Consider the following 25,882-nt stretch of genomic DNA (forward strand, 5'->3'; position numbering starts at 1 on the left):
GCTGTCTCTCTCTCTCTCTCTCCCTCCCTCCCTCCCTCCCTCCCTCCCTCCTCCCCTCCCCCTCCCACACCCATTCACTCGATCAAGACCCAGGACTTAAAAAGAGTGTCTCTGTTGCAATGTGTGTCCTGCGTAGGCACATATCTGTCTCATGTTCCTACCACTCTTCTCACACTCCCTCCCCCTGAGGGCAGAAAGAAGAGAAAGAGGCAGGGGGGGGGGTGAGGGGGGGGAGAGAGAGTTATGGAAGGGGGAGGGTGGTTGGCAGTATGGTTAGAAGTATGGTGCAGATCCACCAACCAGAGAAATTAAATTATAAAGAACAAAAGTTACCCCCTGCCAACCACCCCTAATTCCCATCCCAAGTGGAACCCTGTTCCTCGTATACTCTTATTGAGGGAGGTACGTGCTAAACAAGGAGAGAAGTTCTAGAATGAAGAAAAGCTCATGAATTAAATTGACCATCGGTGCCGTCAAAAGTATTAGCAAGATAAAATAGTTATCTGTAATAAAAATTTTATTATTATCCATTATCTTATTTTAAACACCGTCATGGGGCCATTTACGAATTATGATATACACATTGAAGAATAGTTTTAGAGATGTGCATAATAATTAAAATGGAGAAGCAAGATAGCCCAAGCCCACAAAAACAAAACTACATTAATATGAAACCCACACCTATTCTGAATATTCATTGGCCAAACCACCTTCCTCTAGAGAAAGGAAATATTGTCATGTCAAAAACAGCTTACAAGAAGGAACTGTCAGAATATTTTGTGTTTACTCCTATCCCTTTTCCTTATTTCCATGTCCATTTCCTTCATTTTTTTAGGCTTCCACATTTAACTGACCACCACTTCAGAAAGGGAAAATGCTTTGAGTTGGCTGTTTCCTCTGTCCAAGCAAACATAGTCATTCATGTGACATGCTCTGACTCTTGGCTATGTTGAAGGATTTACTCTCATCTCCCACCATCCACTGCTTACATAATTCATGAATGACCCCTTAAATTAACTCCCTTACACCGTAATCTGCATTAATAGGAAGGTAAAAGACAAATGCTGAAATAAGATCAATACTTCTACAAACATTGATTAAAATGGCGGCTCTACTGTAATCCATATTTTTATTATTATCACTGGCTAATGAAAACCTACCAAGAAATAGTATCACATCATACAAAATAATGTAATCATAGGACTAATAGTGATGAGCAGATAGATGACAAGTAGAAACCATTCCCAAGAATTCATTCAAGCATCTTTATCAGTTACCAGTAGAAATAGATGGAAGTTGGTATGTTTCCTGGTATGTAACATTTGACAAAGAAAAATGAATTTAATGCATTTAGTGAATCTGTGTTAATGAACTATCTCTCTGGCTTTTATATGCAGAGTATGTTTTCAAAAATTATCTTACATGCTTAAAAGTGACATTTACCAAACCCCACAAAATCCACTTTTGCCAGGGACTCTTTTAGTGTAACACGATACCAGACAGACTAGAAACAGCAATATACAGGGTTCGTCCGGAAAATAAGTGTACTGATTTTTTCCCGCCGCTCCAGGCGCGCCCAGCACCGCTCTGACGGGCTGCGATTGGAGGGGGGTATGTTGGCAAGCGACGCTGAAAAAGGCAGTCGGCTCTGAGCTGTGGTGTAGTGAGGAGCTCTGTTAACGCGAACCTCCACGCTCGACCCACGTCACGGAACGCGATGCCGAAGTTTTTGGAGCAGCGTTATTCCATCAAATTTGCGGTAAAGCTTGGGAAATCGTCTACCGAAACTGTCGGTATGATTAACCAGGCTTACGGGGAGTCAGCCATGTCCAGAAACATGATCTTTCGGTGGCACAAGATGTTCGTGGAGGGCAGAGATGAGGAGAACTTCAAAAAGAGAACTTCATCGGTGACTTCAAGAAGCTCGTAGATTCTGAGGATTACAAACTGCAACAGGTTTTGAAATGTGACGAGACGGGTCTCTTCTGGAAAAACATGCTGAAGGGAACCTATATAACAGCTGAGGAGAATGTATAGTCCGCCCACAAGCCAATGAAAGACCGTCTTACGCTGTTATTTTGGGCCAATGCATGTTGCAATTTGAAAATTAAACCCAAGCTTGTTTACCATTCAGATACTCCACGAGCCTTCAAGAAGTGCTATGTCCATAAAAGCGGGCTATATGTGATGTGGAGGTCCAACAACAAGAGTTGGGTGACTGGTTACCTTTTTTACTGACTGGATGAATGAAGTATTTGGTGCTGTGAAAAAGTATTACCTTGAGATGAATCTGCCACTCCACGGCTTGTTTTATGGACAATCCTCCCGGCCTAGAAGATGACCTCCTTGAGGAATTTAAAGTCATTTAGATACAGATTCTTCCTCCAAACACCCCTCAATTACTTCAGCTAATGAACCAGCATGTAATTTCTAACTTTAAGAAGCTCTATTCTAAAGCACTTTTCGATTCTTTTCATGAGGTGGCTGAACGGACCAATCTCAATTTAAGAGAGTTTTGGAAATATCATTGCAACATTATTGATTACCATAGGATGATGGGAAAGGCGTGGGAAGGGATTACCAAGAGAACTCCCACTTCTGCTTGAAAGAAGCTTTGGCCTGAGAGCGTTCACGAAATTGACTTCAAGTGATTAGAGATTGCAGTTATAGGGGCTGCAGACTGGAGATGGATAAAAGTGATATCGATGAGATTGTGGAGGAGCATTGCCAGGAAGTGATTCTTGAAGAGCTTATGGAGTTGCATTGCGTTTCATAGCAAGAAGTTGTGGATGAGAGTTTGTCTGAGGAGGAGGAGGTAACAGCAAAGCAACTACCATCTAGCCTAATAAGTGAAATGCTGAAAGAATGGGAAACTGTTGCATCGTATAGAAATAAGCATCACCCTAATACGACAGTTGCTGCGAGTGATACGAATTTTTATGATGATAATGCTATGTCGTATTTTGGCAACAATTTGAAGAGTCGGCAAAAACAAATGTTTCTCGACAGGTTTCTCGTGATAAATGAATCTAGAATGTATCATAAATGATAAACTATTTCGATTCTCTTTTTGTTCTCTACGAATCGAATTCTGCGATAGAAGCAAATGTGAACGTGAACCACGACTCTAAATAATATCAAAACAATTTTCTCCGAATACAACTCGCACAAAGTTTATATTTTTCGGTATGGAACGCATTATCGTACTTTACATTACTTCATATGGAAAACAAAGATTCACTAAAGTGTTTTGTTATACGAGAAAGGTCACGAAACGGATCATTCTCGTGTGTCGAGGTTCCACTGTTTATGTATTGACATAATAGTCATATAGTAGACGATTCAAATGAAATTTCAAGGATTTCAGTGTAAACCCAGACTAAATGAGGAGAGCAACACATTTTAGTGGTTAGTCAAGAAAAGATTCTCCCACGAATATTTATGAGGCAGGTTGGATAATTTCTATAGAATTTCCACCTCATATTACGTGGGTGTTAACAATAATTATAGACGTTTCTGGAGTCTTAAATTTCTCTCGGGTTACTGTCAAATCCCCGATTCCGTTGTTCCAACGCCACCCTGCGTATCATTCATATCCAAATGGCAAGCATCTTCTTAGCGACCTTTTAGTTTATAACATGCGACCAAGCTCACCGAGAGATTCCCAAGGGAAACAATTTTGGAAATATTTCATTCACGACAGAGAGAGGGAGAGAGAGGAGAGTTTAAACAAACCCATTATGAGCTAGGATTACAAATGCAGAGGTATACGTATTTGCTCACTTGTCTGGCCATGGTATAGCCATGTATTGTTGCCACCACCGCGCTGCCACGTACGCGACGTAGAACCCGAGGACAAAGGACAGCGGGATGAGGTTGATGAATGTGTCGCAGTACACCACTACTTTCTCGAATAACCTGCGGTAGAGAGAAAAATGGGAAAGAACAATTATTACATCCTGGATTTGAGAAAATCGCTGATATGTCATGTCATCACGGTAGTCATGAGAAACTTAGCTGTAATAATTTACATGCATGCTCCAAAATAAGCATTGTGATGGTTCAATTATGTAAAAAGTTGAATATTTGAATAAGAATAATTTGAATTTTGGATCTTAACATGTGACGAAAATAAGTGGTGCAGGTAGAGTAGTTTATGCATTTGGGCAGTATTCGCATTCTTCTCCATGAACAAACTTTAGTAAGCCGAAGCCAGGAAGCTGATGTTTGGTTGCATGTGACTTGCATTTGTCGTCAGTGGTTATCAACTCACCTAGCGAACTGATTACAGAAAGGGTAATAAATCACCTTGAAGTGTATTCAATTCAGGATCTATCATTACATGTTTTTATCACTCATAACTCTACGAAAAATATACTAAGCACAAAAAGTAAATACGAGAATTATTTTCAAGAAGATTCATAATGAGTCTTCAAAATGAGAACGACTAATCTTAGCATTGAGGTAACATGGAAAACATGGAGCAGGCGGCGAAGTTTACATTATTTTGAAGCAAGAGGGCATGGTTAAATGGAAATAGGAAGAATGGTTACACTAGCAAAAGAGACATTTTATAGAAGAAGAGAATTGATGAAAAATGCTTTTATTAGAAACTGAGTTAGGTTAGGCTTTTGATAGGTTATATGCACTATTGTATACCTTACTGACACAAAATATCTCTGAACACCGTAGTGACTTTTTCAACTACTCATACTTCAGTTCTGCATACTTTCTATCGACCTTAAATGATGATAAATATGATGCATCCAGACATAAAGACAAGTTAATAAAGATTTTAATATGGGCTGTAGTGATGTATGGATTCAAAATATGATATTTGGAGCACGCTCAAAAGGTTGGAGGCATTTGCTACGCCGGCGTGGAGAAAAATTGAGAAAACAAGTTAGAAAGAGAAGCTAACGGCAGACAATATTTTAAATGTGGCGGGAAAAGCGCTTGCCGCACGAAAACCAATGGACGCAGAAAACGTAAGACTAGGAGAAACTGACGAGTTGGGATGTTGATAAGATGTGAATAAAGCTGTAATATTATGGATTAAGTCCAGTAAGAGAGGTAGAGAAGGCTTTTTAGAGAGCATGAAGGCTATTAGGAGGTACGCATATAACAAGGGAGTAATTTAGGGCGAACAATAGGAAGCCCAGGGGATATTTTAAATTTTAATATTTAAAAATATTAATTGTTTGGAGAATGAACGTGTCACAATAAAAGGAAATAATATTTAACTGATTAACTTTAAATTTGGAAAATCATCTTGGGTTTACTGAATTAGCGACAGCTTTAAAATATTTGACATTTTGTGCTAATATAAAGAAGTGTATTTCACTAAAGAGGCAACAAAACAGACTTCACACTTCCTGTCGGATAAGATGAAGTTTTGAAGTACTACACATTTGAGCCCTGAATGTATGCAGCAAGTGGGTGATGAAGTAATATGTTGCAATTGCGATGACATTAGGTCTCAATCTAATTATAAATAAAGCATTGCACCGCAGGCTAAAAAAATGATATACGCACGAATCAAAATTAAATGTACGGTTTTATATTTCACATGGATTCAATTATTACTTTAAGAGGTTTTCCGGTCAAGAAATGTTTCGATCAAGGCCTTTATCTACATGTACAAGCCCCCCTCCCCTAGCACAGCACTAAATTAATAACCTCAAACCAGATTTACAATAAACCATCTTCGATTGCACACATTTCCTGCCTAATGGTACAAATGAACTTAATTGAATATTTTTAGGTTTATGACAGAGTATGTGTACATTTATTTATACTTATGCATCTCATTATATAAACTTAAATAAGTGAACAAACTGTTAATACTTAATCATTGGCTTCCCACCCAGAGGGCCCGGGTTCAAATCCCGGCGGTGTTGAATATTTTTCAGGGGTATCTCGATCCCTACTTGAGGTGCTTTGAGGAGGGCACTTTGAGTGAGTACGCCGTCCGTCGGATGGGACGTTAAGCTGCGGACCCCTTGGCGCCTTTCGTTAAGAGTAGGCTAATGCCGACGCCGGGTTTCTCTCCACCCTTCATCCTTTCCTGTTCCCTATGGCGCAAATGACCTTAGCTGTCGGTCGCCTCCCCTAAATACTACTACTACTACTTAATCATTGTTGATTAGGATACTGTTGCTAGGAACCGATAATTTTTAAGTGAATGACGCGTATTTATCAAGCTGGCAGTCGTTGTTGATGCTCGTTCAAGAGAGTTGGTCTAAATATGTTTAAGGAATCTAAAGAGGTGTATATTCCCTGGATTCCCCGTATCGATTGTGTGCGGAAAATCGCACGTCCCGAAGGGACTTGCTTTGTCTACAGCGCTCGAACCAGTTCCAAAAGTTTTTTCACCTACGCTCCATCGACGAATATTTTCCAACTTCGTATAGAACAAAGAGAGGGGCCAATGGAGTGAGCCAGAGGGCACGAGGATAGAGGATATTTTTGAAAAACCCGAAGGAATGGGACGGTGGATATACCTGGTGGAGCCAATCATTCTAGCCGGAGGAATCCGGACGAGTGAAAACACAAGTCTCCTCCGTCCCTGCTGCTTCCCGGGTTTAACCGGTTCCGTTGTAATTGGACACGCAATTAGTGTATGTTTTCAAATAACAATTCTCCCGGGGACGTCATTTGATCACTTTAAAAAAAGAAATGAGATAGAAACGGCCATGACGGGGGGAGGGGGTTGATGTAGCGTGGAGTTGACATTATAACGGAAGAAAGGCCAGGCTCGCGGGCTTATAATAGGAGAATTTCCATGGGGAGAGCTTGGCTAGAAATCAAGAGGATCTGATTGCTTTGAAGTGCCTTGTCTGTTCCACCGCTTTAAGAAACTGTATTTGATTAATCAAAGCGTCGTCAGATTATCACACTTAATTATCACCTTGAAAAATTTAACGGAATTACAAGTGTTTTACTCGATTTTTCTCATAATAATATGTCACAATTATGATATAAAATTAACTTTTGTTTTCAGTCAAATGCCGTGATTTTTCTTCAAATGATGACGTTCTCTTTCGTTTAAAAACGAATTGTATAATTTTAAGAAGGATTTATAGAGAAAAACTCGTGCTGCAATCAAAGAATATTACTTTTTGCTGCCGAATGGTTTTCATAACCGGTAATTCTCAGAGTGCGGTGGGGCTCGCATTGCCCCCCGAATATAATACGAAATATAAAGAATATAGATCGGTTTTTCATAGGCTTCATTAATCTCAAATTGAAACTGAGCTATCAATACCAAACGTCAAGATTAGTCCACTTTCAATGTTAACAGTTTAGTTGGAAAAATAATTCATGTTGCAGACACAATTTGTAAAATACGTTCATGAAAATGTCCATGTAAGTATTGTGGAAATTGAACCATAATTGCCAAGTAAGCACTTATTTAGTTTCTGGAAAGAAAGTGATGTTATTTAATAAAGAAATAAGTTACCAAATCATTTAAAAATATGCATATCTAATTTTAGATAAAAAATATGGGCCTTGCACTTTGCTTAAAAATTGGACAATTTTTCTTCGGCAGATAAACACAAACATATCACTTCAACTTTAAAGTGACAATCGTATCAAAAATTTCCATATTGCCTTTCGCTGTAAAAAGGGAAGAACTATTAAAATTCAAGATCCAGTAAAAACAAAGGGTTTTAAATGGCCATGCGCTAAAGGAAAAAAAACTCTGATTGCAATTTTCAATTTCGAAACATTGTGTAGGAAATATATTTTCGGGTAACGCCCTGTACCATGATCACAAACGTAAACTGTATTCTAAATTATCATTCGTAATATCTCACATTCAGCTAAATTCCTATCCTCTAGTTCTTTAAATTCATGATATGTCTAAAGCCATATTTCACCAGCAGTTTCCTTGCAAAAGTAATAGTAAGTAATTTCAAATATATGCTTATTTTTCGATATAATAGGTACACCTTTAGTTACCAAATATTATAGGGAAATGTCAAATCTCATCCTTGAAAAAAAAAATACTGGGTTCGAAAATAACCCTCGTCCCCAAATGACAATGGGAGAAAAGAATGGAGGATGGCAGTTTGCCATGGCAAGTGTCAATTTACCTTTCCCACACCCTGGAAAACATTCACCGAAGACTGTCAGATAATAGATAAATGTACTCTGGTAGTCGGGCGGTGATAGGGGGTCTGATATCTTATATTTCATATATAGTATAAGGTATTGTTTTATAGTACATCTTCTCGAACAATACGATCATTTCTCTAAAAGAAGTAATTTTCAAGAGTTGGGAAGAAGGTGCAGTCAAATCAAAAGTGGATAGAAGTGAATGCCGCCTGGCAAACAGCGCTGGAAGTTAATCAAACGAGACAAGAAACGGGACCGATTTTGGGCGGTTGTATTTTTAGAAGAATTTGAGAACAAAAAGGAAGTCGGCATTCGACATCGGGAAACGCCATAGGAAAACACCAAAGACTCTGAACAACCCATCTGAACGATAAGACCTGCGTTTTGATGTTCACGTGCAGGTTGAGGCAAGATTGCAGCGGTCTGCCTCAGGGAAACATCCTTGATTATCAGAGAGTTGACATGCGATTCTCAAATGGTAGATGGTAGATGAAGATAGGTAGATGACCATATAAGAAGTGAGATGACTATTAGGACGCCTCATTCATAATTCTTAATTCGCAATCACACAACCCCGAATAAATAAAAAATAAAATTCTTATTACACAAATACTGATGCGATACATGTAAATAAGCTAACAAAAATTACGATTTATTAAAAGAGCATTGGATAAATGTTATGAAAAGGTCAAATAGGAACGTTATCTTTCGCTGATTGGGCCTCAAATAGAATATGCTGCTAGCATACATGGAATCCTCACGAATTTTGATTGATTGCCGAATTGGATTTCGTGCAGCATAAAGGAGTTAAATTCGTAAAACGTCGTTAGGATAAACTGAGTAGCGCATCCAAAACATTAGAGCAGCTAGGCTGGAAATCCCTCGATTGAGCGAAGGTTAAATTACAGATTAAATGTCTTGCATAAATTGAAAGGACATTTCTTAAGTAGTGGTGTTGAAAATGCATTATTACCACTAGCGTACTACAGTAGGAGAGATTATGCCAATAAAACTAGGGAGATCAAGTATAGAACCAATGGATTTTGGGAGCCTTTTTTTCCACGAAAGATAAGGAATCAGAATAATAATTCCCGAGCGCAGTAGGGCCATATTCGGGTCAAAATTAGTCCGATGTGTTATTCACCCCCTGCCACACACCCTAACGGTGGCTTGCAGGATACTATATATAACTCCATGAAATCCTGGTATTCCGGAAAGCCAGTATAACTTGATGACCCTTAGAGCTGCAGTGGCGGAGTCAATGATCATTAGGTCAGGTACGAGTAGGGTCTCCCTTGCAGGAGAGGTCGAAGGGTATGATCAAGACGGAAGCTAGGTTGCACAGCGCCTGTTCCCCAGCTTCTATATATCTGCTTGGTAAGTACCCGCCATCTTTAGGGTGTGTGGCAGGGGTGATTACACATTCAGAATGCGACATTTAACTTTTAGTCTTTCTCAATTTTTTTTAAAATGTCAGGTTTTGTTTTCAACAGCACGGAAACATGTTCATCGAAGCAAGATGGCATGCGTAAATTGATTGAAGATGTGTAACGGAGGTGGGCAGTTGCTATTTAAATTTAGAGTAGCTGTGGGTGCCCAGGAGCGTCACCCAGAATTAACTTTTAAAAGTTGGTTTAGTTAAAGTCTAAGGTCTAACCACGGGACTACTACGCTCCGGAATTTAGAAACTATTTCATTAGTACTCATTGCAGATGACTTATTTATTATTATCATTGGTATTATCTCTAGTTCTTTGCATGCCTCTTAAACCATTTCCTCCAGGTGGGGGCTTTTGAAATGTGAATGGGTGCGAAGCAGAATGGAAAAAGCAAAGTGGACAGAAAGGAAAACAAACGAGGAAAGCCTAAGTGGGGCAGGAGAGGGAACTGCCGGGAAAAATCCGAAGAGGACAGGCAAGATCAAAGCTCTCCGCAATCAAACAGTATTTTCCCAAAGCATTTGCATGATCGTGTGCGCACAGATGACACTGTAACGAAGAAACTGACCGCGTACATCAAAAGGTTTATTATTATTATATATCATCTACCGGTTAAGGTAGAACTTAGATGGACATTACTACCAAATAAATATCTTTTCTTCCTAACAACCCAAAACCATACTCTACAACAAAGTCCCTCTTCATCTGCGTGTACTTCCTCCATTCCGTCCAACATTCCTATCCTATTCTTGTCCCTTCCTCGTTTGCTTTACATTCTCCCCTCAATATCAGTCTTAAACACCCTACTGCCGATCAATATGCTTTTCATTTCTGTCTCCTTTAGATTTCTGTTTCCTTTAGATTTCTCCCCACAATCCCCCCCCCAACATAATTTTTCCTCATTTGTTTTCCTTTCGGCCCATTTCACCTTCTCCATCCTTCTACACACCCAGATTTCAAAGGCCTCCAATCTACGCCCATCATCCTGCTTTAATGACTATTTTCCCGCGCCGTACTAAGCTCCATGTCAAAGTTTTAACAAGAATTTTCTTGAAATCCTTACTCAAAGTCCCTACCATCAATTCCCTCCTTATGGAAGCCTCTTTGCCTAGTGCAATTCTCTTCCTTGTTACTCCACTACTTTGACCATTTCGGTTCATAACACTCTCGAGATACGCGAACTTCCTCCTGCTCTAGTTTTTGATCACCTATTTTAACGTTTAACTTAGCCTATTTCTTTCTGGAAAACTTCATAACCTTTGTTTTATTAACATTTATTATCATGTAAAATCCATGCATACCAAGCTGAAAGCAGTGAATAAGAAAGAGAGCTATAACAGTTAGATTGGCTATATGTAAAATTAGGACGACGATGACTGAGAAAAACTTTGAAGAGTGAAAGGGGGTAAAGATATGTTAGAATTGTGTAAAGTGGAGAGACTGCGGGGATTACAGAAATAATGTTGACGTAGTGAGGGCGGGGGAGAGTCATCGTGGAGTGGCCGCAGTACTGAATAGGTAAGTGTGGAGAAGCGCAATGAGTATGAAGCTAATGAATGATAATAATGGTGAATATGGCATTATGTAAACACAGATGAAGGCGAAATCGAGTCATATTAATACTACACATAATAGAGTTAATTAAGTGTGTATATCGGCAATTAGTCACCGGTGGGAGGAATTTGACAGTGTTGGACGATAATTTTAAAGAAATAATTGTAATATTGCCGGGAAGGGAATGCCCAATTCGTAGTGATGCGGAATGGAGACGTGATGGTGAAGAGAATGGGACGGCAGGAGGGAGGGAGGGGGAGCGATTTCGGTTTAAGAATTAGAAGTTAATGCGGAGAGAAAGCAGTTGAGTTCTGTACAAGAAAGGATTCTACAACAACCGACACATGTGTAGTTAAGAGCAAAGATAAATACGATATTTAAGTAAATGGAATAAACTAGATCAGGTGGACCAGGTCAATTATTTGCCAGTATTTTGGCGGAAAAATAGGGGAATATTTATGGGGAAATAAGAAAAATTATGTTAACGAAATAGGCATTTGCAAGAATAAGCCATGGCTGGTACGTTCAGTTAAGATGTGAAGGAAAAATATAATATTTAAAACATTGATAAAACATAGACACAATTAAAACACTAATGTGCTTACGCTTCAGTGGTCATCTTCTCTTCTTTGAAAGATGCGAAGGAAAAATATAATATTTAAAACATTGATAAAAAATAAGTGCAAGTAAAACACTAATGTGTTTACGCTTCAGTGGTTATCTTCTCTTCTTTGAAAGGAGAAGATTGAATTTTCGCAGTGGAGATTGATACAAAGAGTCGGTTATTGATTGGAATGGTTGCTAGTGCCATTGGTGCAATATTGCAATGGCGTTACTTTGTCGAACTCCTTCATGGTGTCTAGGAAAGTTAGTACGTCTATACTACACACGATCGAAACTAATTTACGATCGGCTCCGGTACAGGGTAAAACCAGATGATGATGCTCTGTTTCGAAATCAGTCACAAAAACGTTAATATCACGTGGAATGGCAAAGCATATTCTTTCCTACTCATTGCTCCCTTGCTTTAGCCCGACCGATTCTAAAACCATTTACAGCCAAATATGCGCCCACTCCCGACTTCTCACCACAATGCTGCCAGCTGATTCTGGGAGGACTTCTATTTCAGTGACGGTGAAGCAAGTGCCAAAGGATTGATGTGTGCTAAGTAATGGCATGTTTGAGGAGAAATAATTTTCCCGACAGTGTGGTTGGAAAAATTGAAAGGATGCCTCCCTAGCAATGATACTGTAAATGATTTATTAGCCCCATATTACTACGGGTAGGAAAGATCATGTCAATAAAATTAGAGGGATTAACTGCAGAACAGATTTAAGATGTCATCTTATATAAAAACCAAGGACTCCATGGAAGGATAGCGACGGGGGATTGGATTGGCGGTTGGCGATAATATTAATGAAGGAGAGGAACTACCTATTAGAAACAAGGAATGCTCGCGCGGAGAAAGCAATAGAATTATGAAGAAGAGTGATTTAATAATAACGAACACTTAAGTTCAGGCATCATAACAGATAAAAAAATTCTCGGGGATTCAGAGAGGCATATTATGGCAAGCCATAGATTTAGGAACAGCGTAATCAATTAACACGATTTCTCACAGGATTCAGATGACAACCCAGTAGTGATGAAGAGTAACGTCGGATTCAAGACAAAACGTAAAACAGTAAAGACGGATAAGGAAATGGAACACGAAGACATCTACCGGAACGGAAAAGGAGTAACGTGAGGCAGCAGTGGGGAGGAAACGGAGCACAAAGGAGTAAAATGGGGAACATACCAAAAAATGGACATCGAAAGCAGAAAACAAAAGAATAGGAACTGTGAAGAGGAAGAGAACCAAAAAACCATGCAATGCCGATAAGGAAGACATGCATAATGACGTAGATGAGGATAGGTTTGCAAGGGAAGTTTGAAATAGGTGCCATATAAAGGAAGATTAAAGTACTATCGGAAAGTACATACAAGGATACTCGTTCAAACAACTAAAGATACTATAATCATTATTAATTAAACTAATGCAGATATAACATATATAAAATATATGCGTGTGAATTCATCATATTTAAGCAAACAAAGAAAATATGGCGCAGATGGGGACTGATTCTTGGTCGTACTCGTACAATGAACATGGAAGCACTTGATATAATGTGAGTGAGGAGAAGGATGAACAAGGTGAAGTGGACAGAAAGTAAAACGAACGAGGAAGTGCTGGGTGCGGCATGAGGGGATGAGAGGGGATTGTCGGGAGAAATCCAGAGGAGGCAGGAAACATGGATGTAGAGAGCATTTTGTTTGGTGGTAGGGTGTTGTTGCAGGCTGTGATACATACGAGGATACTCGTTTATGGGAGATGGTTGAGCAAGCGAAATAGAGGGTGGAATATGATAGGGATGTTGGACGGAATGAAGGGAGGAAGGAAATATGTGGAGTTAAACAAAGGTTCATTTTAGTCTCGGATGTAAGTTTGTGTCTTATTTGGCGAGGCCAGGAAATGCTGCGGTTTTCAATACAGAGAAATTTAGGGGAGGAAGAATAGAGGAAGACGAGGAAATGATCAAGGGATGAGGGATCTTGAGTGCAGTCTCAAGAATCAATAAGAGCGGGAACGACCGAGGGCGGGAGAGAAGAATTTTTGGAATAAGACGACGGAAAAAGGCGGACGAAAACAATTAGGGAGGAGGTGAAGGGACTTCTTTTCGGCGCGTGGGAAGGAGGGGGGAGCGGGAGGGGAGAGGGAGAGGGTTGAGAAGGGAAATATGGACCTGGAAAGGAGCCAAGGACAGGCGGAACGTGGGAGGTGGGGGAGGGACTAGGATTTTGGGTTGACGCGGCAACTGGTGAGATTGTCACACGTTGCTTTTGAAGGATAATCCAACGCCGATATGAGTCCAATGAGTTTCTCGCGAGTTTTTTCACTAAAGAACTAGAATTCAACTCATAAAACACTGAAAAAATACGCGGAAAATATTTTATATAAACATGCATTTTTTCTAAAGCCCGGCCTTCCAAATTACTTAAATAAAGAGGGAAGAATACCTAAAGGATTTTGCGAATGGTATAGCGTTGTAAATGTCTTTGGAGGTATCCGGTTAACATGGAAGCAAAAATGGCAGTTCAAGAGGGAGAGAATACTTCGACCCATGTTATTGTTTCGAATCGAACCCCGAGCAGGTCAGAATAAGCAGAAGTCTTAGAAGAGAACTCACGAACGTGGCAGAGGTGCAACAAAAACGCAAAGAATGGGCAGTGTGGAAGGAATTACTACAATGGGGTAGAGCTGGGAAAAAGGTACACTCGAACTTAAAATAAGCGGCCACTCGTATGCAAATACCAAACGTAGATGGCTGCACCGTACATCCACAGCCATCTGAAAAGTAAGGACAGAGCGCTATTTTGTCCCTTCGCAGGTCAAGGAAAATTAAGTACGCTTGAGCTTGAAATTTTTTATTTCAAAACATTGACCGTGATTCAGTAAAAATTTGAGTGAGCAATTAACTTTTACATAGACGAGGATAGGCTGAAAACTAATGCACACATACTTTTAGACCACAAACAAAAAGAAAGCAAAATCGGATGAAAAATACAATTAAGTACAATTCTTAAGTTTCTAAATCATTAATTTTTTATTATAGTCACTGTTAAGGCTAACACATTTCTCTCAACGTATAACAAGTTGTTGTCTCAGGCGTAACTTTGTGGAATTTGCATAACATATTGAAATGTAATGAAATAATTGACTTAGTAATTCCACACACTTTATTTAAAAACACACGACCCAGGTTTCGACGTTGAACGTCATCATCAGGTGGTCCTCATAGAAGCACGCTGGCTATATATACCTTCTGATCATAGGAGGGGGGGGTTGGTCAGAGAGGGAGGTCGGAGGGGTAAAAAGGTTACAATGTAGCTGGGAAGAAAAGAGAATTACATTTTTGATTTAGAAGAGTGGTAGGTCTAGGAGTGGGGAGTGGGAGGGATACAAAATTTCGTTGGCAAGATCATCTTTCCAACGGACACATTTCAAAATTTCTAACTGCTCCAAAGCATCGAGCCTTTGACCTTTTTCTTCAAAATGAATAATTTTTGTCACAAAGTCACTTTTGTGATCACTTTCGATGAGGTGTTTTGCAAAGAGGGATGTTATGTTCTTATTTTTTACACATGTTTGGTGTTCTTTAATCCTTTCTTTAAATTTCCGTCCTGTTTGTCCAATATACTTTGTGCTACAATCCGAGCACTTTAACTCATACACTCCACTCCTCTCGTTTTCACCAACGTGCCACCCATGGAAGCGGTGAACCTTGCCGAAGACATCCTCATCCGGAAATCCATCCCAGTTCCAGTTATAAGTGAACTTTGTGCATTACTTAAGACGTGTGTTTCCCAAAATTATTTCATTTTTAATGGTACCTATTTCCAACAACCCAATGGTTTAGCCATGGGCTCGCCCTTGTCCCCACTCCTGGCCGATATGTATATGGACAATTTTGAAAAAGTTTTGTTCTCCTCAGCCTACCCTCTCATTAATAATGTATTTTGTTGGTTAAGATATGTAGACGATGTCTTCTGTGTGTGGACAGGTTCTGATAGGCAACTAGATCAGTTTCTAGCACATCTAAATTCTATCAATTCTAATGTACAATTCACGTGTGAAAAAGAGGAAAAAGGTTCCCTGAATTTCCTCGACCTATCCATTTCTAAAGACAAAGATGGGTTACAGTATTCCATTTTTAGGAAAGAAATGTATACAGACCAATTAATTAATTCCTCTTCAAGGCATTGCTTCACCCAAAAGCTTTCGGCATTTCATGCAATGATCCACCGTTTGACCGCTATCCCTATGTCAAAATTCAATGTAAATAAGGAACTTAATGTAATTAAAACGTTAGCAGTAAACAATGGGTATTCAGAAGATCTAATAAATAAACTTTACCGGAATAAACTTACAAAAATAGCCTTAAGCCACATTTACAACCCCGAACATGTAAAAGATCCCACTGCCAAATGGCGGAGAATACTATATCTTGGGACTATTTCTCAAAAAGTAATTAAAAGTTTACCTAAAGAAAAAATTAAATGTGCCTTTTACAGTCGTTCATGCCTTAAGAACCTGATCTCTCACACTAAAGACAAAGTCCCCGAAAACGAGAGGAGTGGAGTGTATGAGTTAAAGTGCTCGGATTGTAGCACAAAGTATATTGGACAAACAGGACGGAAATTTAAAGAAAGGATTAAAGAACACCAAACATGTGTTAAAAATAAGAACATAACATCCCTCTTTGCAAAACACCTCATCGAAAGTGATCACAAAAGTGACTTTGTGACAAAAATTATTCATTTTGAAGAAAAAGGTCAAAGGCTCGATGCTTTGGAGCAGTTAGAAATTTTGAAATGTGTCCGTTGGAAAGATGATCTTGCCAACGAAATTTTGTATCCCTCCCACTCCCCACTCCTAGACCTACCACTCTTCTAAATCAAAAATGTAATTCTCTTTTCTTCCCAGCTACATTGTAACCTTTTTACCCCTCCGACCTCCCTCTCTGACCAACCCCCCCCTCCTATGATCAGAAGGTATATATAGCCAGCGTGCTTCTATGAGGACCACCTGATGATGACGTTCAACGTCGAAACCTGGGTCGTGTGTTTTTAAATAAAGTGTGTGGAATTACTAAGTCAATTATTTCATTACATTTCAGTATAACAAGTTGTTTTCATTCCGTCACTGAAAAACTCTTCCGACTTTTCTCGAATCCAGGACTTGACAGCTGCCTTCACCTCTTCGTCCGAGGTGCAATGATTACCCTTGAGATGTCTTAAAAAATAAAAATTGCAAGACGCAAGATCGGAGGAATAAGGGGGGTGTGGAATCGCTTCAAATTACAGGTTTCGCAGGGCCTCTCCAGTTGCGCGCGAGGTGTGTGGATGAGCGTTGTAATGTTGCAATGCTGTTGGCGCCAGGCTGCCTTTAACACGAGCGTCGTCATGTTGCATGATTATTTGTGCCAGGCTGCCTTTAACACTACAAACTCGACATCGGAGGTGTTTTAGAGTCTGTATATGCCGAGAAGAATTTACCGTTGCCCCTCATTCCAGATAATCGGTCACATAAACTCGATGAGCATCCTTAAATACAGTCAAAAGAAATTTTTTTGCGCATGGTTGTTTTTTGAACTTTTTCTCGCTCGTTACCACAAAGTTTACTACCCATCGATTTAAAGTAGACTTATCAAAAGAATCGTCACAATAAACAGCCTTGGAACGACGATGAATCTCAGTAGGAGTCACGTTTTCAGCAATTAAGAATTCGATAACAGCACGCTGTTTAACTCGCGTTGACATAGCACTAGAGCACGTCTCTATACTTCCGCTTCTCAAAGTACACTTCATGAATGTAACGACCTCAAACCTGCGCATGCGTGTTGAGAGGAATTTTACTTCCGAATGGCACCAGGAGTGGTTCTGAAGGTCATTTTGCTTGTGGTCTAAAGACGTGCGTGCATTAGTTTTCAGCCTACCCTCGTGCTAGTCTTTGCTAATTATAAATAGTGCTGTAATTTTTTTCTTGGAACCGAGAGCCATGCACCACTCGGTTTGTAAATCTGAATATTAAATGGTCTATTTCGTACTCCTGCATAATGATTACTATTTCACTTACATAAGTGTGCTAATTATTTTGCTAAGGTAATTGGTCAGCAATGAGCATCTCAGAGATTTGTTCTTCACAAGAGTAATACTAGATTAGGATACATGATTCATTGGTCACTATCTTTGTGATGGCTTATTTGTCAAATCGAATAGTCTAATAATCAGCGAAACGATGAACTTAATTCAGTAAATTTTGTAAAAGATATGCATAGGCGTTATCAACAAAGAGGTGACTGCATAATGAGTTTGCTATAATTATTTAACCAAAAGTTATAAGCATCCTACATGACCTTAGGAAATTTAAGACAGGCGGTCCAGGCGTCAGAGTGATACAGGATCTTTCGGCTTGGACGAGGTATATACGCACACCACGTTTTACTTTAAAATCCGCGGCCCAAGCCTTAGAGTCCATCCCCTCAGGATCACTCATGGTTAAAATAGATTTGAAAGACGCCTTTTGGCAAATACCTATCGCTCCGGAGCATAGGCATAATTACGGCGTTTATCACAAGGGAGACACGTACGTGTGGACGCGCCTTCCCATGGGGCACGCGCTCGCCCCCACCATTATGCAACGGTGGGCACGTGCCGTGATAAACGAAGTATATCGCGAATTTGGCATAATTATGATCGCGTACTTGGACGACTGGTTGCTGTTGTTTGATGGGGATACAGAACATTTAATACCTGATGTTATAGGATTTCTACGCGATACCCTCCAGATTACAATAAATTTTAAGAAAAGCCGTTTAATCCCAGCAACCAGAATTAAATATTTAGGCGTTCACATAAATACCGTCGATATGACCCTCAAACTCACGCGATATTCCTTAAGGCGGATTTGTTACATTAAAAACGTGATTAAACGCATCCGCACCCGCGATATCCCTAAAGCAGCGGGACTCATTTCTTGGTGTGTCTATGTGCTTCGTCTACCGTTGTTCCTGATCACTCAGACAGCGCAACGCGACACCACATGGTTGTCCCGTCTATGGGATGAAGGAGTCTGGCACCAGCCACGGGAATTTGTTAACCACAGGTACATTCTTGATGTGTACAGCGATGCCACACCATGGCAAACAGCTTGGACAATACCAATGTTAAACACTACTGAAATCTGGGCATTGGAACAGGAGACTCCAATAGTGGAGGCGGAGGCACTGGCCGCCATCATGGCCGCACACCACGCAGTGAGCATCGCTGAACCGGACACGGCCATTAATATATATGTTGATAATATGTCTGTAATCCATAGTTTTTCCCGTGGTCGGGGAGTGATATTTTTGAATCAAACTGTAATCACATTGTATATTGACCTAATAAAAGAATTGTCACGAAACGTGACCTGGAGGTATGTCCCTTCCGAACTAAATCCGGCCGACCGTCCTTCTCGGACCGTCCTACCTCCCTATGCCCGCTCGGCCTCGGATTCGGGGTCCGGGTGGATATAAGTATAGGTGGGACGACGCCTGAGTAGGTCAGTCGATCGAGATTTACATACCGGAAGGGAGGTGCCTCCGGATCTCTCATTATTCTATAAAGAAAATCATCGAAAAACAGATTTAACTGACCTATTTCCTTGGTAATATAAAAATAAGTGTGATGGATAAACTGGTCAAAATCAAAAATGAATAACATATTCGCACAACTTCATTGCTAATAACCATCTCAGTGGTTACATCAATTTAGTAATAAATGAAAATTTTATCTTCTTTTATCGGCAAGTTAACATGTTGTAACGAGATGTTTTTTTCCGTTCTCTTATAAAAATTTTAACGAAGTATTTGTTGATGCCCAAATGATCATTTCAATAAAATTTGAATAGAAAAGCAAGTAATCATTGGTTCTTCTTTCCAAGAAAGGTGCTCTCCAAAGGAAACTTGAGAAGTATTTTGAGGGCAATGTAATTTTGGGTTAGAATGTTTAGATTCCCCAATTCTGGTTTTAGCAATCCACCCGTGTCCAAATTCGTGATGAGACTATATGCTAGGCTATGCTCCATCATTTGACCAAATACGAACACTTCCTGTCACAATCACGCGGTGCGCGCAATAGCCAGGTATGCAATGACGGCAGGCTTATCTTCAATCCTTCGAAATCGTTATCGGAGAGAATTATTTCTGAATGAACCTCATGAGCCATATAATCAAGACAACTTTCTCAAGCTGCGAAGAAGGTGACCGGCATACCTCTATTTTTATTCAATAACTCTAGATAACTCAGTAGTATAACGCGGGCATCATTTTTTTCCATTTCATACAGTCGGCGAATGATCATGTGGCATTGATCTCTAACTAGCTTTCGTTATCATTATTATATCATATTTTAATTTATATATGTATTATTTTTTATCCATCATTTACGTTATATATATATATATTCATTAACAATTGATATTTCCTAAATCTTTTATTTTTGTAGTACCCTGCAAGCCATCGCTAGGGTGTGACGGGGTGATTACACTAGTGACTACTTTTAGCCATAATATTTGTGCCCCTACCGTGGTCGGACAATGTTATTCTAATCCCTTATCGTTCGAGGAGAGTATGGAATCTTAAATCTACCCGTTTTACGCGTAATATCTCTAATTTCATTTGCATGATCTCTCCGATAGTAGTAAGATTTGGCTGATAAATACATTTTCAACATCATTGCTAAAGAGACACCCTTCCAAAATTTATTTTCTGTTGATATTCCATCTCATTTATATTCTAATACCTGTTTGGAATTTCCCTTGAAGACCGTCCTTCACCTGTAATAATTAACCAACCAAAAATCTTATCAATTCTAACAAGGCATTCGAGGCCATTTGAAGTTCTCTATAGGTTCCTTTGGTTAACTATCTCTGGCCAGGTATAATTCCTCCCCAAGATTAAACAAATTTGGGAAAATGTTAACTTCTCATCATTGGGAGAATTCGTCGTTTGATTTTTCATTGAGCCGCTCGACCGGGTTCCATTGGGAGAAGAGGCTCGTACATTAACCACATCCCACCACTACATAATTATACGGATGGAATCGGCCGTGTCTTTTCTAATTTGGCAGGCGTCAAGAGTCAAGCTCGAGAGGACTTTGAATTAAGTCCTCATTAATCACACCAAGAACCTCTTTTATATTCTGTTTGTTTACGTTTGATGATCATTGAGCTACGATAGAAATCCCGCATCCATATTACGGCACTTGCCCAGATCCTAAAGTATAGAGGTTCCACAATGTTTTAAATAAAGATACACAATTTATTTCCTCCATTGCCCATAGTTGCGAAACGTGGAGAGCACAAGGACCAACCAAAGTAATGATGCTATTTCCAATTGTTTCATATGCACGTAGGAATTCCTAATGGATCAGCATTCTTGGTCCATCGCAAAAGGAATGTAACGTATTCCTAAATATTCTAGCTGAAAAATATTACTTTCCAAATGAGATCTGAACGTGTGAAGTGAGTATGACAGACTTAAAAATGATGAAAATCATCGATTTGCTCAATTATTCTTGCAATTTTTTAAATTACTTTTTCGAAGAAAATAAACACAAAACTAAACGATAAATGTTAAATATCAATGACTCAGAGAGTACTTTAATACTTGCGAAGGATATTAACATCCGGAAAGTGGGAATTAAGGAAAAATGAAATGAGAAGCACTGCGTGAACGCCAACACATGAACCTGAAATCAGGTCGACGTTTCAGAACAAAAGCAAATTAACTGTCTAAACACTCAAAGCTTCAAATCAGGACAAAAAAATCGCGAAATTAAATGAGACATTTACGTATCTTTTGAGTGTTCGGTAGGAGGAAATTAATCCCTTGGATTGTTTCTAATCCATTTCCGCCTCCTCTCTTTTATGTGCTACAGGAACGATAAACAATTGCAGCTTAGGTCCAGTTCTGCCATTTGCAAATTGCACTTATGAATCATATCGGCATCAAAAGTGCGCTGGACACAAGTTCGTAGCAACGTGGTTTCTTTCATCTTTAATAGAGTCGTGTAGTGATAGGAAGAGTAATAGTTGACGAATTCTTTTGCACGAAGTTCCACCTGCCAAATTCCATTATGGGCAACATCTAAACGCGATATTCGAAGGATTTAAAAAAAAATGTTTTTATATGAATAAATTATAATTATAAGTTTGAATAGGAAGAATTGCTGTCGAAAGTCGTTCGAACCGGCGAACGGTTTTCTATTCACGTCTTATAGACGAAAAAGGGGGTTAAATATGTAATGTACCTAGCAACGGTCTAATGATAGTAAGTATTTTATTTACTAGCATATTCGATCGTTATATTTCACTCTTAAGACCTAATTTAGAATATTCTGCCAGTGTAAACGGGATCCTCATGAAGTTCGATTGATTGCCGAAACGGATCGCGTGCAACGTAAATCTAGTGTAATTTGAAAATCATTGTTATGATAAACTGAGTTGAATTGCCTATCCAAAATATTAGAGTGAGCTTGTCTGTGAATCATTCAATGGAGCAAAGGTTAAATTATAGATCAAAATCTCTTGTAGTTGGAAATAAGGATGTCTCTTTAGCGATGATATTGAAAACGTGTTATTATCCCCATCGTACTGCGGCATGCGATATCTGTTTTTCTGGTGCGTGTATGTATGTAATTTTCGTTATAAGAGTTATCTTTGACCAAACTTGACCGTTGTCACCAGGAAAATCGCCTAATTGCAACGTAAAAAATTAATAAATTATGTCAGCAAAATTAGAAAGATTAAGTGCAGAACAGATTTGAGATATAATTTTTTCCAACGAAAGATGAGCGATTGGAATAAAATAACGTTTACCCGACCGGTGGGAGATAATCATTTTGAGTCAAAGGTAGTCTGTTTCATGGTTTGCCTATTTGCGTATTTATTCCTGATTTTTAGAACAAAAATTATGGGTCATGGTGATACATCGTGGATGAAGAGAATTAGGCTCCTTTTATCACCCTCTTGAGTGGGTGAATTCACACGGCGTTGGGCTTAGTATTATGTGAGCTCTGTCCTCGTCTATAAAACAAATCTTCGAGTTGATTTCTGTAGCCGACGGCGTTATTAAATCAATTGTTTCTCGCTTTTATCCCAAGCGAATCAAAGTCCCCGTGAGTCTATAATAACTGAGAAAGGAAACGTGCGTTACGTTTCGCTCTGGAATGCGTGCGCCGATTGAAAATTACGTTTCCACGAATTAGAAAATCCGAACGAATTATTGAAAAAGAATTTCACAGCTAATATTACCGACAACTTTAGGGCTTTTAGAATATAGGCTTGCTCCTATTTTTTTTGTCATGAAAATACGTACGCGCAGATCGAGTGTCCGGTGGCACCTACAGGTATATTTCCATCAACGCAACAAACTTTAAAAAGTAACATGAGCATCTCATAGCCAATATCTAACACAAAAAGTTAATCAAATCTAACAAAAAAATACAAACAGGAAACATCGAAACACTTCCTCTACCACTAAAGAAACCCCTTCTCATTAACAGCAGATTCTCATTTACATCTACTTAATACCCCGCAAGCCGCCGTAAGGGCGTGTGGCAGGGGATTTTAGGGCACCACCCGTAATTAAGAAAAAAAATCGCATGAAAAACCAACAAATTTATACCATCCACAAAGAAAACATGGTATGCATTCATTCAAAAATCCTTACAACCCAAGCACATGCAAACTAACATACACATGCACCTACAAATATACCTGATGTCTTTGTAAATGTTTAATTTTGTTTTATTCACAATCAATAAAAAAAATCAAAACTAAGCAGCTTCTAACTTCCAATATTTCCAACTTCATTACCTCTCCGAACTGGCGACATTTGAAAGGTTAGTATTCCCATAATAGTGTTTTTAGTACGTACCCTGCAAGCCACCGCTAGGGTATGCGGCAGGGGGCGAATACACACCAGACTAATTTTGACACAAAATACTTCCCTCACCCCTCTAGGGGCAACACGAATTTTAGATTTTTTTAGTCCTCAGTGCCGGCAACAGTCAGGTGTATAATGACGGAAGGCTTATTTTCAATCCTTCAACATCGTTATTGGAGAAGCTGATTTCTGAATACGCCCCATAATACGATTACCCTCGTCCATGTTTTGCTATGAATATACATCTTTGTAAAACTCGGGCATTACTTATTTCCATTTCATACAGTTGGCGAATGACCATTTGGCATTGGTCCATTTCCATCTCCAGCTAGCCTTCGTTATCAATATTATACGATGTTTTAATGTGTATTTCTATTGAGTTTATTTAGACCAATGATTCACGTCTTATATATTTATTAAAAATTAATATTTCCTAAATCTATCTTTTAATTTTTCAGTACCCTACAAGCCATCGCTAGGGTGTGTGACATGGGGCGATAAACACGCGAGACTAATTTTATCCAGACTATCCGTACCCCTACTGCGGTCGGACAACGTTATTCGGATCCCTTATCGTTCGGGGAAAAAATCTTAACTCTACCCATTCTACGCGTAATATCTCTAATTTTATTGACATGATCTCTCCTACCGTAGTACGATGGGGTTAATAAATACATTTTAAATCTCATTGCTGAAGAGACATCCTTCCAATTCAGGCCAGAGATTAAATCGGTAATTTAACTTTCGTTCCATTGAGTGATTCCCAGCCTAGATTCTCCCACAATTTTGATACGCTACCCGGTTCGTCATAACAGCGTTTTAAGAATCTGGCTCCTCAGGGTGAGAGAACGTGAGTGGGGGTGGGGTTGGGCGAGTGACGTCATCCCTCCTTACGTTACCAACCTCCCCGCTGCTGGGAACGAAGAGGAAGGGGGGGTGCGCAGTATATTATCCTTTAGGCTTCTCCACGGTGTCGTCAGAAGAGAATGTGAGAGTTGGTTGACGTCAGAGTGCGCAAGCCATGCCCGACTCCGGAGGGGAGGGAACGGGGGTTGATGCGTCGAAACGCGCTGCTCAGTTCGGCTCCAATGACGTGAACCCCCGCAAGCACTCTCGGTTATGACGTCGCCCTCCCTGCAACGGCATGGCCGCCACGTCGTCGATTACCGGGGGCGCTCTTCTACGCCAACAAGAATGAGAGCACGAATACAACAAACTAAAATTACCAGAAGAGCATTTCTCATCACCAAAATGAGAAGCACCATCCGCTCTCCACGACAAATGAATCGCCATTGCCTCCCAACGAAACCAAAATTGAATTTCGCGCAAAATTGGATGCACCATTGTTTTCCACAATAGCTGTATGCTATCCAAACAAGATTGAACCAACGCCATACGCGATAAGACGGAATATGACATATTTCCGTTCCCCATGGCTAAGTTCCTCAGATAATTCAGAAGTAGTGCGTAGGAATGGATTTCGGGGAATAGAATTCCGGTCCCTCTCACTCGTGGAGGCATTTATGGCTGAATTTAAGCGGAACGGAAGAAATTGGATATGGCACTGGAATGGACGAAAATTAGGATAGAAGTGGAATGTTCAAACTTTCATTGAAAAGTAGGGAGGGAATCGAACAACTGATTCTCTGCCTTCTCGTTGCGGAGGATAATTGAAATAAGTTGGGCAGGGAGAAAAGCAAAAGGGGGGTTTTCCCACGATTGAAATATGTAGAATAACTAGATTGATTCATTCTTTAAATATATCAGGTGCTTTACATTACTTACGCTTCATTAAAATACGGGAAATATTCGAATAAATAATGGAAAGTTGCTATTTCGCCACAGTTACCTTCATCTAGGGGGAAAATCGGTTCAAGTACCTGGAATCCATTGCATATATCTACTATATGTTAGTAATCTACCGGTTAGGGTAGGTTTTGGATGGACAAAACTACCAGATAAATATCTTGTCTCTCCTAACAAAACTCAATCCAACATCCTACCCCACAGCAAGCCCCTCTTCATCTCCGTATGCTCCCTTCCTCCATGCCATCCAACATCCCCATCCTGTTTCTTCCCCTTCCTCGTTTGCGTAACATTCTCCCCTCTATTACAGTCTTCAACATCCCCCTGCCGATCAATACGCCTTCAGCCATTTTTCCTGCCTCCATAGGATTTCTCCCAAGAAACCCCTCCCTTCGCCCACCATACCAAGTACTTCCACATTTGTTTTCCTTTC

General features: G+C 39.7%; 1 protein-coding gene across 1 annotated transcript in view; it reads right to left on the bottom strand.

The window, feature by feature from the left end:
* The window catches only part of LOC139699866 (bestrophin-2-like), a 128,553-nt gene that overhangs the window by 12,760 nt on the left and 89,911 nt on the right, over positions 1-25,882 (bottom strand). Inside the window, exon 2 of the mRNA XM_071598291.1 lies at positions 3,784-3,918. Coding sequence (XP_071454392.1) covers positions 3,784-3,918 — 135 coding nt within the window. The remainder of the gene's footprint in view (positions 1-3,783; positions 3,919-25,882) is intronic.

This window comes from Hetaerina americana, unplaced genomic scaffold, assembly GCF_022747635.1.
Source record: "Hetaerina americana unplaced genomic scaffold, ioHetAmer1.1.p SCAF_95, whole genome shotgun sequence".
Lineage (NCBI taxonomy): Eukaryota > Metazoa > Arthropoda > Insecta > Odonata > Calopterygidae > Hetaerina > Hetaerina americana.